Source organism: Thamnophis elegans, chromosome 10 (assembly GCF_009769535.1).
Source record: "Thamnophis elegans isolate rThaEle1 chromosome 10, rThaEle1.pri, whole genome shotgun sequence".
Classification (NCBI taxonomy): domain Eukaryota; kingdom Metazoa; phylum Chordata; class Lepidosauria; order Squamata; family Colubridae; genus Thamnophis; species Thamnophis elegans.
The window spans coordinates 4,401,772-4,417,534 of record NC_045550.1 but is presented as its reverse complement, the minus strand read 5'-3'; the positions used below and the strand labels follow the sequence as shown (position 1 = coordinate 4,417,534).

The following is a 15,763-nucleotide window of genomic DNA, read 5'->3' as shown; positions in this document are numbered from 1 at the left end:
TCAGAAACAAGAGGAGAAATTTCTGTCCAGGCACCCCATACATCCCAATGTGCTTTAGTCAAATTAATCTGGATGATTCGTGTCAATTTTTATCATAACATCACAACTGACAATTGGATGAACTTAAATAATTTACATAATTATAACAGTGATGGCCTGTGATGTAAATTATTATTTAACTGACATATGAGTCTTAATGGATAGCTATTCCCAATTAACATGAGGGTTTTATATGTTCTTTTAATGTTCTGTAAGAGGTATTCAAGAGTTAAGGAAAACATAGCTTTAGTTCTTTAAAAGGAAACAGCTTACCTTAGGGCCAGAAATACAAGGCTTTCCTTTTTTATATAATTGTACAGATAGTTGAAAAAGAAAAAGAACTGAGTCTGAATCATAGGAAAATGGTCTTTCTGTGGTCTTTTGTTTAGTATAACAATTTATATTGTGTGAAGAACTAGGTCCAGAATAGGATTATTTCCTCCAGAAGCTGGACCCAGTGACAAGGCTTTTTGAGTCACATCTACCAAATTGAAATGTCATTTTCAATGAACAGTTAGCTGAATAAAAAGCATGCTTGTCATAAAAAAAAAAAACCCTGTCTCTGATGAAATCCTCATTCTGGTCCAGTATAAAGTTTCATATTCAGGGTTGATTCTGAAGGATTTTAGGGCTGTTTCTGCTTTTCCTAGACACCTGAATTTTAGAACATTTCAATAGCAAAAGCAATCGTTAGACTTATATACCGCTTCATAGGGCTTTCAGCCCTCTCTAAGCGGTTTACAGAGTCAGCATATTGCCCCCAACAACAGTCCGGGTCCTCATTTTACCCACCTCGGAAGGATGGAAGGCTGAGTCAACCTTGAGCCTGGTGGGATTTGAACAGCCGAACTGCTGAACTGCAGTCAGCTGAAGTAGCCTGCAGTGCTGCATTTAACCACTGCGCCACCTTGGCTCATTTACTGGGCCACTGCTGTGCATTATAATATATTTAATATAGGAAAGTTTCTAATAATGTCGTCTCTGGCTAATAAACTTTTAGAGCAAGATTTTCTCAGACTTGATCAGTAATTACAATCAATCAGGACTTACCCAGTAAGAACATATTCTATTGAATCTTAGCCAAATTAATTTAAACAGAAATTATTTTATTTTCAAAGGTTAGGTACAGTGATAATATTAATGGTATAACTTATACAGCAGTTTGAGATAGGTTTCAACCTTCAGAAATATGTTATCGGTGGGAATCTCCAGCTGAATTAGTTTTTAACTGTTCAGAGATTTTATTATGTGACTAAAAGCTCCAGCCCAAATTAATGCAGAAATTAATGACACTCTAATTACATAAAGGAAAACTTTTTTGTCCAATTAGATTCTAGAGAATATCATAACATGGCCCACTTTGGGGACAGTAATGCTAAACCATAAATTATTATTTTAGTTCTAATTACAATTTGCTACAATGAACATCTCATTTTAAATATGCTTGTAAATATTACTACCTCTTATCTTGTATGGGTTGAAAAAATAGAATTATTTAAATAATATGTTTTTAGTTTTACTAGCATCTGCGCACTTAGGAAAAAAAATGCAGGTAGTCCTCACTTAACAACCATTTGTTCAGTCACTGTTCAAAACTACAAAAGTGTTGAACTAAGGGACTTGTGATCTGTGCCTGAAGTTACTGCTGTTGCCTCACTCCCAAAGTCACGTGATTGCGATCTGCCCTTGTCAACCCGCTCACACTTATAGCAGGTTGCAAAACGCCTTTTGCAGTTTTCCCAGAAGGACAACAGGAAAAGCAGCGGATAGGGCAGAGGTGGGTTCCTACCAGTTCACACCTGTTCGGTAGAACCGGTTCGTCAAATCTATCGAACCGGTTAGAAGAGGTTCCACCAGTGGACCCAGAAAGCAGGCCACACCTACAGAAGAGGTTCCAAAATTGTTTGAAAGCCACCACTGGTCCTTGGATATGATTATTCTACACTATCCTGCTCCTATTTATAAAACTCAGTGCCTCTGTGAAAGGTAAGGATGACTACTGCGTTTGTGGTGCAATCAGAACATTGCGTGTGTTGAAGTTGTTTTAACGCAAACCAAAGATGCCTTTTAAAAAACAAGTTTACATCATATTAGTCGTTACTTTTAAAGCCTACATGGTATCGGACATGGGTACTTGAGAGACCGCCTCCTGCCAATTAATCATCTTTAATATATTACCATATTTTATAATAAATAAATGTTATAAGATCATGAGGTAAAGGGCAACGCATTTTGCCTGCTTTTTGGAACACTATTAAGAATATCTTTTTCAACAGATGGTGGATCTGGACTGCATATGTAATTTATTAGTGTGTTAGCATTGATGTGATTTATGGTTTTACTTTTGTTAAACTTCTTAATCATTTAAGGTAGGGCAGGATAGAAATGGGATGTAAACAAATATTTACTGTCTTTTCATGACTGAATTAGCATAGTACTATTGTGTTTGTTAGATCTGAGGTTGGGCCTTGCTTCATTCAGGTTTATAAGCCACCTTGAGTCGCCATAGGCGAATAGGCAGCAATATAAATTCAATTTATACACAGACTGATTCGATCTCACAGGCTTGGCCTTCTCCAGGTTCCATTGGCCAGCCAATGTCGGCTGGCAACCCCCCAGGGGAGAGCCTTCTCTGTTGCTGCGTCGGCCCCCTGGAATGAGCTCCCCATGGAGATCCGGACCCTTACTACCCTCCCAGCCTTCCGTAAAGCTACCAAGTCCTGGCTGTTCCGACAGGCTGGGGGCTGTTGAAATATCCAGCCCCACCTCAATTGTGAATGTTGCGCATTTTTAAATTCTTTGTATTGTCTTATGTATTTCCCTTTCCCTGTTTATTGTGAGCCGCCCGGAGTCCTTCGGGAGTGGGCGGCATACAAAACTAATAAACAACAACAACAACAATTATCAACAAATAAATTTAAAAAAATGTAACTGGAAAAAAGATTGAAAAAGATTAGAATGTAGCCAAATCCTGGACATAGGTTTAATATAACATGCTTGAAAGGAATCTACTGAAACAACTTTTAGACAAAGTTGTCTTTACGTGTCTTGTTAATATAAACATTTTATCTGGTACCATTGCTTGTATTTTCTATAAGAGAGACAATCGAGTTGTTATTTCCACATTGATTTGGGAATTCCTTTTTTTTATTACCATTTCGGAAATATCAAGAGAGTGCATTTTTGGCATAGTTACAAAAATTAATTGCCAGGAAATGCAGAGATTATTATCTTCCTATAAATGATGTGGAAAGGGGGAAATAGCTACTTATACTATTTTCTATACTATACTATTATTATACTACTAATAGCTAATAGAAAAGTCAAAAAAAGATTCATATTATCCTCTTCAAATATATAAGGCTTACTTTGTAATTCCAATTTCTACTAGAGGCTAACTACACATTTCCGCAAGCATTAATTACTGTCATCTGGAGGCTTCCTATAGCATCACTGATTTTGTTATTGAATTTATCAAAAATCAGGACTAGATATAATAATTCATTTAGTAAAGTATTTACAGTACATAATAATAGCTCAGCTGGATCAGGCCAAAGCCTGTCCTATTTCACAATTTTGTTTTTCACAAAACATTCTCAAAACCAAAATTTCTTGTAATACGTAGGCTCTATGAATTTATGCATCCAAGTTAGTGGCCTTCACTATGTCTTGGATAATCAATTTCAATGGCTGGCATTTGGTCCTAATATCTAAAGGATACATATCTGTTCAAAGGGATAAATATGTTTCTCTGTTCACTTTTTACATACAATGCATGATTTACGTTACCTCTTCATCATATCCTTCCTCCTATGTTCTAAACATTTTACCCTTCATTTAGCTATTATGATTTTCCCCCCTTGCTGATTATAAACATCTCAAACCCTCAACTAGAAACATAAAATTAAGAACGTTTGCTTCCACGTGCCCAATTTACTTTACTTAAATTACCATTAATTGGTTATTTAACCAATTGGTTAACCATTCACTCAGTTCAAAAAGTGCCTTACAGAACTCTTTACAATCATACATTTAACCAACTAAAATAAAGTAGCTTATTGTCTGCAAATTTGGTCAGGAAAACCTTATGCCCAACTCAAGATCATTTAAGAATAAATTAAAAAGCCCCAATCCCAGAATAGATCCTTGAGGGACACATATTCCTTCTCGCCATTCAGGATAATTCTCTTTTCTTTTTTCTTTCTGTTCTAATCAGTTAATTCATAAAACAGGTCCTCTTGTCTCAAGACTGCTAAGTTTACTTAAGAACCTTTGATGAGGAATGAGGCAAAGTTTTATTTGCTGGCTCTGTTTGGTAATAAAGTGTTCTGGGTAAAATTTATCCACTTTTTCTCTTGCCTCTATATCCACCTTGAACATTTTTCTTATTCTTTTGTTGACCAAATGTCTAACCACCTCTCTACCAGGTTTTCTGGTTATGATATATTTAAAGATGCCCTGATGGCTTTTGTCTCTCCCCCCCCCCCCCAAAATTCACCAAATTTATTTTGACATTTCTGAAGGTGGGGATTTAGTTTGAGTGCTTCAGCTATCAGATCTATTTCTTAGGGTAAAGCTATTCTAGAGCAAGTCCAGTTTCAAAAATAGGTACAGAAAGTCCTCGACAATTGAGCCCAAAATTTAACCGAGATAGTTGTTAAGTGGGTTTTCCCCATTTCATGAACTTACTTGCCGCACTTGTTAAATGTTGTTAAATTACTAATATGGTTGTAAAGTGACTTCTCGATTGAGTTTAAATGGTCACTAAGTAGAGGACTATCTGTAAATTCCAATAATTTTAGATGCAAATAATTGAAATATATGACAGAGAATTTTTACATTGATGTTTATCTCTGACCAAGCTGTTCTATTTCTATTTTGGCTCAGTGATTCCTTCTTCCATTGCAAAATGAAACATAAGGCAATAGAAGACCTTTACTTTTGGCTAACTGCATTATCTAAACAAATGTATTCTGTTTACATATCCCAATAATTAATCAGTATTCCAAATGATTAAGAACAAAACCCACAATGGTTTTGCAGTGTCTCATTTAGAAGTTCAGTGAATTCTCATTACAGTAGTAATTTGGTTTATTCTCATTTTCGCCATCTAGTGGCCCATTGACCTTCAGTCTGAAATTAAAAGATACCTGGTATGTTCAAATATTTATGCTATACCTCAGATTTCTACTGTGATATCAGAATTCACAATGGCAATGTAGCCATAAGATACTTCATATAAACTAAAAATTGGGATTTTTTTCCCCCAAGGTTAAAGCATACTTTATATGACTGCTCTGATTCAAAGTAGCACGTTGCCAATGGTTGTTTCACTAATCCAATTTCTCTAAATTTTAGAAATTAGATTTTTTTTCCTTGAGAAATTCTGGGGACAGACTTCATGTTAAGAACATACAGCCACTATTCTATGCTCCACGGGATTATACTTGCAGAGAAATAAAGAACAAGCATACATTCATTTCAAATTCCTAACTAGTAGATTATGCTTATGGAACAAACACCAAATTATGTAAAATAGGTATGTGCATCTTCAGTTGTGCCATCGAATGTTAAATGTGAATTATGGCATGCTGTAACAGACAACTGAAAAATGGTAGGGGGATACACAAGCAGATTTAAAAACAAGAGGGGTGAAAATAATGATATCTTTAACATATTCTATAGTGAATCCCCAGCTCCTTAGTTAAAATGTTGTTCTTTAAAAAGTTAAGAGATATATGAGCAAAAAACTCCACAAAAGTCTCTGCTGTAATGCTGTTTTCTTGGACTCATGAGTAAATATGAACTTTGTGTGGGAGAAGTAAAGAGGAAATTAATTCTAGGGCTTGAACAAGAGCATGAAGAATAAAGATAAAGATCAAAATATTTAATGTGGTGGCTCAGTGGCTAAGACACTGAATGTGTCAATCAGAAAGCTTGGCAGTTCAACAGTTCGAATCCCTAGCGCCACGTAACGGAGTGAGCTCCCATTACTTGTCCCAGCTTTTGCCAACGTAGCAAAAGATTATAAAAATGAAAGTAGAAAAATAGGAACCACCTTTGGTGGGAAGATAACAGCATTCTATGCGCCTTCGACGTTTAGTCACGCTGGCCACATGACCACGAAGAACGTCTTCAGACAGCTCTTGGCTTTGAAACTGAGATGAGCACAGTCCCCTAGAGTCGGGAACAACTAGCACATATGTGCGAGGGGAACCTTTATCTTTAATGGTAATGTACAGCTGTGAAAGCTGGATACCGAGAAAGAATTAGAGAAACGAAGTAGGGACTCTCAAATTTGAATTTTGAAGATGGTTGCAAAGAAGCTGTGGACCATAAAAAATTAATCAAATCAGATCTGGAAATGTATAAAGTTTGAGTTTTCATTTGAAACAATAATAAGTAAATGTAGGTCAAGATGGCAAGCTTATGGAACCTGGCTTGTAACTCCTAACTGTGACCCGTCAAAACTGCGCTCGACTAAGCTGCGCCCGATTAAACCGTGTCGCTGACGTCATCAACAGGGCGACAACAGCCAGCGCGGAGAAAGAAGAGCGCTTTAAATAGCGCTTTGAAAGCAAGCCGATTCAACTTAAGGTAAGGGTTAGGTTTAGGGTTAGCTTTAGGGTTAGGTTTAGGGTTAGGTTTAGGTTTAGGTTTAGGGGGGTTAGGTTTAGGTTTAGAGGTTAACTTTAGGGTTTAGGGTTTACAGCGTGCTTCTGTCTCCGCGCTGTTGTCGCCCTGTTGATGACATCAGCTACGCGGTCTAGTCAGACGCCGTTTAGTCGAGCGCGGTTTTGTGGTGGAACCACTCCTAACTACTTCATTAATTTCATGGAACAATTTTCTATCTTGCTTTTCTGCTAGCAGTACTTGTTCTCAGATCTATTCATGAGTATATGGTATATTTATTACACTTGTATCCTGTCAAGGAGTCCATTTTTGTCTCACAGTAAACATGATGATATAGATTTGGTTTGAACAAACATGAACACCGAAGGAACAAAGATGTTTTAGGGCACACATGTGCTCATGTAGCATCTATCAGCAATTAATTAAAATATTTATATGTTTAACTGCATGATATGGCTGTAGCACTTAGCAAAAGACATAAAGAGTTGTTGATATGTGCCCATGCACATTATGAACCATTTTTCCTCCTTCTGAAAACTGCAGTCCTAATAATCAGTGTGTAATTGAACTAATGTGGCAGAAACAATGGTCTTTAAAGTTCTGTTCAAAAAATGCTCAGTTGACTACTTACTGCCTGATAGTTATTTTTGTTCAAAACGCTCTTGGCAGACTAAACATTATGCTTTATGCAAACCTTACTCCCAGATAGTGCTAGTTACTGTAATTAACAAGGTGCAGGACAATTATTTAAAACCATGGTTTCATAAAATGAAAGAGATTGTTCCTTACTTTAATATACAGTACATTATTCGAAAACTTCATTTGGCCAAGAATAATTAGACATGCAAGAAATTTGTCTCCAGTGCAAAAGCATGTACTTGCAAAACAACGGAGTAATAATAATGATACCAATAAGAGCAAATAGTAGAGAAGGCTAATAATAATAATACTATAGGCATAGCCTACAAGTAAATATACTTCAACATAAGAGAGTACTGTGAAAGTTAGGTGTACAGCACAGCGATGGCACAAGGGGAAAAAACAAGAACCAAAACCACAATATGAAATAATGAAATTCCAGAATAGCTTGGCTTAAGTTAGGCAAGCTGATACTCAGATTTTCAGACTGATATACAGAACTGAATGATTTTTTTGTTTAAATATAAAGGGAGAAAACAATTCTGAGACATGTGCTAGTTTTAACTAGTTCACTGAAGCCTCCAAAACTTTCAATAATCTTTTTAATACTACAAGGATAATAAATGTTTTCTGGGAAGATCTGAGCTTAATATTTTTGTTTTGAAACAATAGCATTTTTAAAGTTCTGCTTTTTTCCCATGAGAAATAAACTCCTAGGACAAAGGTTCATGATAAAAATAAAAATAAGCATAACTGAAAAGAACAGCCAAACAAGCGAGCATTGCAGGCAAAAGTCAACAGAATATTGACTTGTATGGCAGTTATATCTTGACAGCAACATGTCAAAATATACTTGCAGTATTTACTGTCTAGAATAGTGAATTGTTGCAAACTCAAAGAAACTTTAAAACATTCATGAAAAATCTATTAAAAACACATCTACAGAATTACTGCCAGGCTGCTTTGTGGAAAAGAAGTCTTGACTTTAGTATGTTAAAAAGTATTTTCTTTATATGTATCTTTATCTAATTAAATGTAAAAATGGGCGAAAGCAAATGAAGGAAAAAAAATAAAAACAATGTAACCTACATTCTCGACTTCTTATTGAAGATATAATAAATATTCATTAAACATACGTCAGCTTATAGCTTTCATCTCCCAGTTTCTATGTTTTGAAAAAGCATTTTTTTCTTTTGGAATTCTGGATCCAATATTTGGCACATAGCAATAGCAATAGCAGTTCGACTTATATACCGCTTCATAGGGCTTTCAGCCCTCTCTAAGCGGTTTACAGAGTCAGCATATCGCCCCCACAGTCTGGGTCCTCATTTCACCCACCTCGGAAGGATGGAAGGCTGAGTCAACCTTGAACCGGTGAGATTAGAACCGCTGAACTGCAGATAACAGTCAGCTGAAGTGGCCTGCAGTACTGCACCCTAACCACTACTGCCTTTCAGTTTTTTTCAGGAAATAATGCCCCCCCCCCATCCGAATTACCGGAATGGATAGACAAACAATGTTATAGAATAGATTCTGGCTAAAACCAAGGAATAATTTACTGAGATTTGAGGGGCTACCCATATCCCTGAGCCTAGCTGTCACAATCAACTGAAAACATGGAGAAGTACAATGCTGTATGATATATTCAGGAGTATACTATTGTTCCTGTGCGTGTTATACCTTAATATCCAAATTGAGTTCTTCCTGGTTTCAGTAAAGTTGCACAAAAGGCAACTTAGCAATATTACTATGTCATTTTTCAGTGAATTATAACTAGAGCATTCTATATTGTATTGAATTTTGTGCAAAATTCAGCAATCCTTTTACTTTCTTTGATTTTCTAACAGTAGTTGTATTCAGCCTCATATTTTCCCTTAGTTGTTTAAGACAAGTCTTATATTACTAGCTCTCTTATACATAATGGACTTTTTTTATTATTTCTGATATGTGAACTAGGATGAAATAATTTATTATTTATAACAGTCCGATAGCACTGATAGTAGAAGACTTACTTTAATGGGTCAAGTCTCAACAAATGAGAAGAAGCTTTCATTACATAGTCAAGGTCCGATTTCGACATAAAGTTTTTCCCCTTGGAACAATATCTGTGAAAAAATACATGTGAAAAAATTATGTAGGATTGGGATTCAAAATCCAGCTGGATTTTGCAGGGGGAAATGGGGACAGCAAAAAGCAGCAATCTGATTTTTGGAGACCTATGTAACATTTTTCACAGATATTTTGCGGTACATAATTTATGTAGAAAAGAAATACTGATTGGGACAAAAGTGTCAATAGCTGATCAGTTAATGGTTACAGTTAATAGCCGTTCTTTTAAGAAGCGTAAAGTTTCAGATATGTAATGGAAAATGCAAGATTAAGTGTACTTATAATTGTGTAATTGTGTTGAGAACATTTTTCTCTGAGTTTAAGGTGTAGAATTAAAGAATGATTTTAAATTATGTCACATGCACCCTTCCCAACTCAAAATAAAAATCAAAGATTGAGTTTATTGCCCTGGAACAGAGATCAAGCAGATGTAATATTTAATCAGATAGTAGGTATTATAAGTATGGGAAGAATTTGAAAGTTTGAAAGGAATGGCTTATTTAATTTCGGACAGAAGCCAATTGATATATTAGACATGACAATACATTTAGAACTAGGATTTATCTGAATTAAAGACAACTTCAAAAGATGTTTTCGTCCACATGAAAGCTTTCATATATGATAGGGTCTCTGGTCTAGCTCCCTATTATTTTGCTAGTTATAGACTGGACTTCAAAAAATGATAAGTGTGATTTTTCCTTAGGTGTACAGCCTGAACTGAACATTCATTAAATAAATAGAAGTTAAAAAAAAATGAGGCCTGGTTACTGTAAATAATACATATGGGTTAGCTTTCTATTTTTTAAAAAAATATATTCCCCTTTCAATTTTATTCTTGCTGTTTACAAAAATGGTGTTTGATATTTATTTACAATATACTTACATACTATATATTGCCCAAAGTATATATTATAAACTTCCCAGAATCATAGGAGCTGTAGAACATATAAATTTAGTATATTATTATTACTTTCTAATTATTATTTACTAAGCAATAGATTTACAAACCAATCAACTTGAAATTTAAAAGAAAAAAAATCTTTAAAAACTTCCCTTTGAGCTCCCTTAAAACTGTGACACGTGTGTGTGTGTGTGTGTGTGTGTGTGTGTGTATAATAGATTAGATATATGAATAGCAGCTGCATAAACATTATCCAAAGCCAGTAAAAGAACAAAATCAAAGTGGTAAACTGACTGTATAACTAGTATTTAAAAGAAGTTTCCAAACCCTTTTGAAATACCATCAAGGACCAAGCTAACCTCACCGAGATGTTCCATAACTACAACTTACTGCTCTGCACCCCTGATCTCTCATGAATACTTCATTGAATGGGTTGATTGTATTGGAAGAGATAATCCTAAAAATAATAGCAATAGCAGTTCGACTTATATACTGCTTCGTAGGGCTTTCAGCCCTCTCTAAGCGGTTTACAGAGTCAGCATATCGCCCCCACAGTCTGGGTCCTCATTTCACCCACCTTGGAAGGATGGAAGGCTGAGTCAACCTTGAGCCGGTGAGATTAGAACCGCCGAACTGCAGATAGCAGTCAGCTGAAGTGGCCTGCAGTACTGCACCTTAACCACTGCGCCACTTCGCAGGTAAAAAGGAACCAAGCCATATAGAGTCTTAATAAGGAAATTGCAAGACTTTTAATTAGACTTGAAAATTTAGTAGAATTTGAAAGTGATATAGCACATTACTCCTCTCCCTTCCTTTTCTACAGACATTATTATTTCAGCATATATTAATGTAGTCTCACACCAGGGGTGGGTTGCTAATCCCGTTCCAACCGGTTCGGTTGGAACGGGGCCGGCAGTGTCCTCGTGCACATGCGCAGTTCACGCATGCGTCTTAGCGCCTGCGCGATGCTCCAGCTGCTCGCGGAGACTCGCACAGGCACTGTATGTGCCATCCAGCTGCTCGTGGAGAATCCCGCCGGCGCTGTATGTGCCATGTGCCTGTGTGGAAGCAAAGACTGGTAAGGAGCGCGGGCGGGCGGGTGGGCCCTTCGCTGTTCCCGGAAGTTACTTACTTCGGGGTTCGCCGACCAACCGGTTCGCGGGGACTGCCGCGAACCGGTGAAACCCACCCCTGTCTCACACATGCAAGCTGATTGTCTACCCTTATTCCATTGAAACAGCATTGTCAATGAAAATGACCAAGTTATCAATTCATTCTAAGGTCTGCAAAAATAAATCTTTTAAATAAATAAATAGGCAGGCCCATGACAAAAAAAATAACTCAGGATCCAGCATTAGTGATGATCTGGACTATTCACTGTTTATTTTATTTTGAGTGAACACTGAAAACCATACGAAGATGAAGAAGATGGTCTAGAGTACTATGAAAAGAGAAGAAAAATTGGCTGCATTTTGTTGTTCTTCATTGTCTATTTATAGTGGTACAGCACTGCATATTTTTGCTATACAGTACCATTTTTATAATATTATTATTAATTCCCTAAGAATTAAACTAAAGTTAGTTTCTGACCTTCTAAATGTTGAATTCACTTTCTTTTTTTTTTTAATGGATTCTATTGAATTTAGCATCCTGATTACATACATTATCTGGAAGTGGTAATGCAAGCTAAGGAAAAAAGTTAGGATTTAAAACCAATAAATACATAAATTGCTGTTACTAAATAATCCTTTCACAAGCCTATGCAGACTTTGTTATATGACTGTCTTTAGTAGCAGGGATTATATTTTTCTCTGGTGCATTTCATTTCATAATATTTAAATCTTTTAGTTTCAAAGTTATCTTTTTCTTCATTAGAAATAGAGCCTATGTTTGTAACAAATCATATATTAATAAAAGTATGTATATTAATAAAAACAAAGGTGAAGTCATTACTTTCAAAGAGAGATTTTGCTTTAATAACAAAGCAATTTACTGTTTTCCATATGATTTGATTCTCCTAAAATTCTTATCCTTTCAAAAGTACCTGGGTACTGGAATAGTTTTGAAATGAAAAAGAAATTACAATACGTTCTTCTAATGTAAAAATGCTATAGTAGCATAAAATGTTGAAGAAATTTATTTTTCTTCATTCAAGCAAAAGAACAAAATGAATTAAACCATAAACCATTAGCTTTGCCTGGTATTTCTTCTTCTAATGTTTTAGAGATAGGAATATAAAATGTGTTGAAGAAGAGGCTGTGGCAAAATACAAGATTTTATTAAAGTCATTTTAAAGTCATTTTAGTGGTTGGTCATTTTGTACAGGCAAACCAATTCAATTTATAATCAAAGTTTATGATAATCAGGAATAGGTTTGGTAGAAGCTTCTAGGCTAAAGTAGTTTAATTTATTTTAACTATATGGCCACATTTACATCTGCATTATGTAACTCACCTATTGAGTTTAGAATGTTTTCGTTCATGTCAGACATAGATGCTATTAAATTAGAGTATTTGCCCACTCATACTATAGTGGTTCACAAGCATCTACTAGACTGGCGTCTGATTTTTCAGCAACCTGTAAATAAGCTGCTTCTCATCAAGAAAGTGAGTAATCAATGTGTCCTGGCTGAGATGAATGCATAATACTATATATATATCAGATGAGACATTCATGTCACTTTTAAAATAAGTATAAAATGTATACAAGTGTAAATATTTTTAAAAGAGCCCATATATTTTAGTTTCCAGTCATTTTAATATTTTTATAGTTAATGTCAATTAAAAACTATGAAATTTATACCAATTTGTTGTTGTTCTTTCTCTCTCTCTCTCTCTCTGTATAATATGTAAATTTGTTCACTTTACTTGAAATATAAGCAAATATATACAAAACTAACTGCAATTACTTTTAGGTCTTGCTGCTTTTTGAATATCATTTAAGTCTAACAAGGGAAGTAGGTCTTTGTTCTTCTCTATGCTGAAAGAAAGAAAAAGAACTCTAAACCTCTATTCACGAGGCAGCCTAGTCATAGCTATGAATGGTGAAAACATTTATGAACCCCTGACAACACATAACACTTCGTGGTTATGAATCATTGGTATTCCTGTTTATCTGTCCTAGTGTCCTTATGTTTCTAGGTCCCTGGTCTGCATTCCCAGTGCCAATGAGAGACCGCCTCCTGCCAATTACCTCCCATCGACCCATTAGATCCCACAAATTAGGCCTCCTCCGAATTCCATCTGCCGGCCAATGCCGGCTGTCGACCACCCGGAGGACGGCCTTCTCTGTGGCTGCTCCGGCCCTTTGGAACGAGCTCCCCGTGGAGATTCGGACCCTCGCCACCCTTCAGGCCTTCCGGACAGCCGTTAAGGCCTGGCTGTCCCAGCAAGCCTGGGGTTGAGTTCCCCCCCCCCCTACTCGAATTTGCTGTGCTTGCTGTGCTTTTTAAAATTGTTGTATCACTGTCCTGTTTGTCTTACTTTCTGTATTTGTTTTTCCCCTTCCCCTGTTTTTTGTTCAACCGCCCTGAGTCCCTTCGGGGAATAGGGCGGCTTACAAATCGAATAAATACCAAATACCATTTCCAACTCAAATTTGTATTCTACCGTGAGTTATAAATAAAGATCAATTGCCCCCTTTTCCCCCAATTAGGGCAAAGGATGCAGTTCCATACTTATCAGCAATATACTAAAACTTTCTTTTAAATGATAGTTTGCAATGGGTCTGATCCAAAAGGAATTGGTCTGTTTGGAAATAGCAACAACCAATATACATGTGAAATAGAAATAATGCTTCCCTCACTACAAGCATCTTTAAGAAGTAGAAACTGCTAATTAAAGTACTAACAATTAATAAGTCTGGTCAGGCTACATTTTATATGTTAAACTGTGTATTCTGAATCTTAGCCCTTTTTTACAGGTTAGTTTTAAGACTTCGCTATTTATTTTCCATCAAGAAGAGAAAGGAAGGAGTACTACAGGAAGTTCTAAATCCTTATTTATATATGCCAATTGGTTTGTACTGTTGCAATCAGTAGTTTCCTGATTACATCCTGAAAAAATATGCACAAAACTATTAACTTTGCAGTTTGTAATTTAAATCCTGAAATCAATCTAAATCATCAGCCATAGGATCTCTGCTAATAGGTCAACATTGCTTTGATTGTCACAAGCCACAGGGCCTCTTCAGTGCCATACTTGTATTTTCTCCCACATTCAGCCTTTCTGAGGCAACAAACATTAATGCCATGATATAATGGAAATACAGATATGAAAAGCTTAGAGTTTCAATAAACATACCGTGTTTTCCCGAAAATACGACATGTCCTGATAATAAGGCCATGCCACATTTTTCTGGTGGGCAAAAATATAAGCCCTCCCCCGCAAATAAGCCTCCTGGACAACCCCCCACCTCCGGCCAGGCAGAGTGCCTCTCACCAAACTAGCGGTATCCCGAAGGTGCCAAGCAGCGGGAACCGGGGGGAGGCAAAGATGATCACATTGCTTGACGCCTTTGGAATACCGCTAGGTTGGTGAGCAGCGCTGTGCCCAGCTGAAGAGGGGGGTTGCCAGGCGGCTGCTCTCTTGCAAGTGGGCTCCCAAAGAGTCGGGCACAGCCTCAGGGGAGAACAGTTGTGTTGAGCTGTTGCAGCAGCGCAGCACAACAGCCATGAAGCAACCACGCTCACAATAGCAGTAGACTTATATACCGCTTCATAGGGCTTTCAGCCCTCTCTAAGTGGTTTACAGAGAGTCAGCATATTGCCCCCAACAATCTGGGTCCTCATTTTACCCACCTCGTAAGGATGGAAGGCCGAGTCAACCCTGAGCCGGTGGGAGCAGCCACTCGGCCACCATCCACTGACCTAGGGGTATCGCCAAGCCTCGTGAGCGCCTGTTCGCTGCCGCCCAGCTCCCGTGGCTTAGCGCCTTCCAAATGCCATTGAATGGCGCTCTGCATGGCTGGAGAGAGGGATTACGCGAGCGGCTGTTCTGCTCTTGCGCCTTCCAGCCTCACGATGCCCTGGCCCAGCTCTCCCTGTAGAGCCAGGGCACCTCCGCTGCCACTGCCATCCCAGCATGGCTTTTTCGGCGGCTTCCAAGCCAAGTCTTCCAGTAGTGGCCGCTCTGGTTGCTCTATGGTTGTGGGCCAGCTGCCGGAAGAGCGTACAACTGTAGAGCGTGCACTTAGAGTGGCCACTGCTGGAAGACTCAAGTTTGGAAGCCGCTGAAAAAGCCATGCTGGGATGGTGGCGGCAGCGGAGGTGTCTGGCTCTGCAGGGAGAGCTGGGCCAGGGCATTGTGAGGCTGGGAGGCGCGTGAGTGAGACTGGAAAAGCTGCTCGCGCAACCCCCCTCTCCAGCCGTGCAGAGTGCCATTCACTGGCATTTCGAAGGTGCCAATCCGCGGGAACCGGGCAGTGGTGAACAGGCGCTAAACA

At 37.6% G+C, this 15,763-nt stretch overlaps 2 protein-coding genes across 4 annotated transcripts in view; one reads left to right on the top strand and one right to left on the bottom strand.

Annotated features, from left to right (window-relative positions):
* Nucleotides 1-15,763, top strand: part of DOCK1 (dedicator of cytokinesis 1) — a 510,685-nt gene that overhangs the window by 209,789 nt on the left and 285,133 nt on the right. The gene's annotated exons all lie outside the window — the stretch shown is intronic.
* INSYN2A (inhibitory synaptic factor 2A) overlaps nucleotides 1-15,763 on the bottom strand; it is a 42,962-nt gene that overhangs the window by 19,371 nt on the left and 7,828 nt on the right. The window contains exon 3 of the mRNA XM_032224958.1: nucleotides 9,324-9,416. Within this exon, the coding sequence (XP_032080849.1) occupies nucleotides 9,324-9,416 (93 nt within the window). The remainder of the gene's footprint in view (nucleotides 1-9,323; nucleotides 9,417-15,763) is intronic.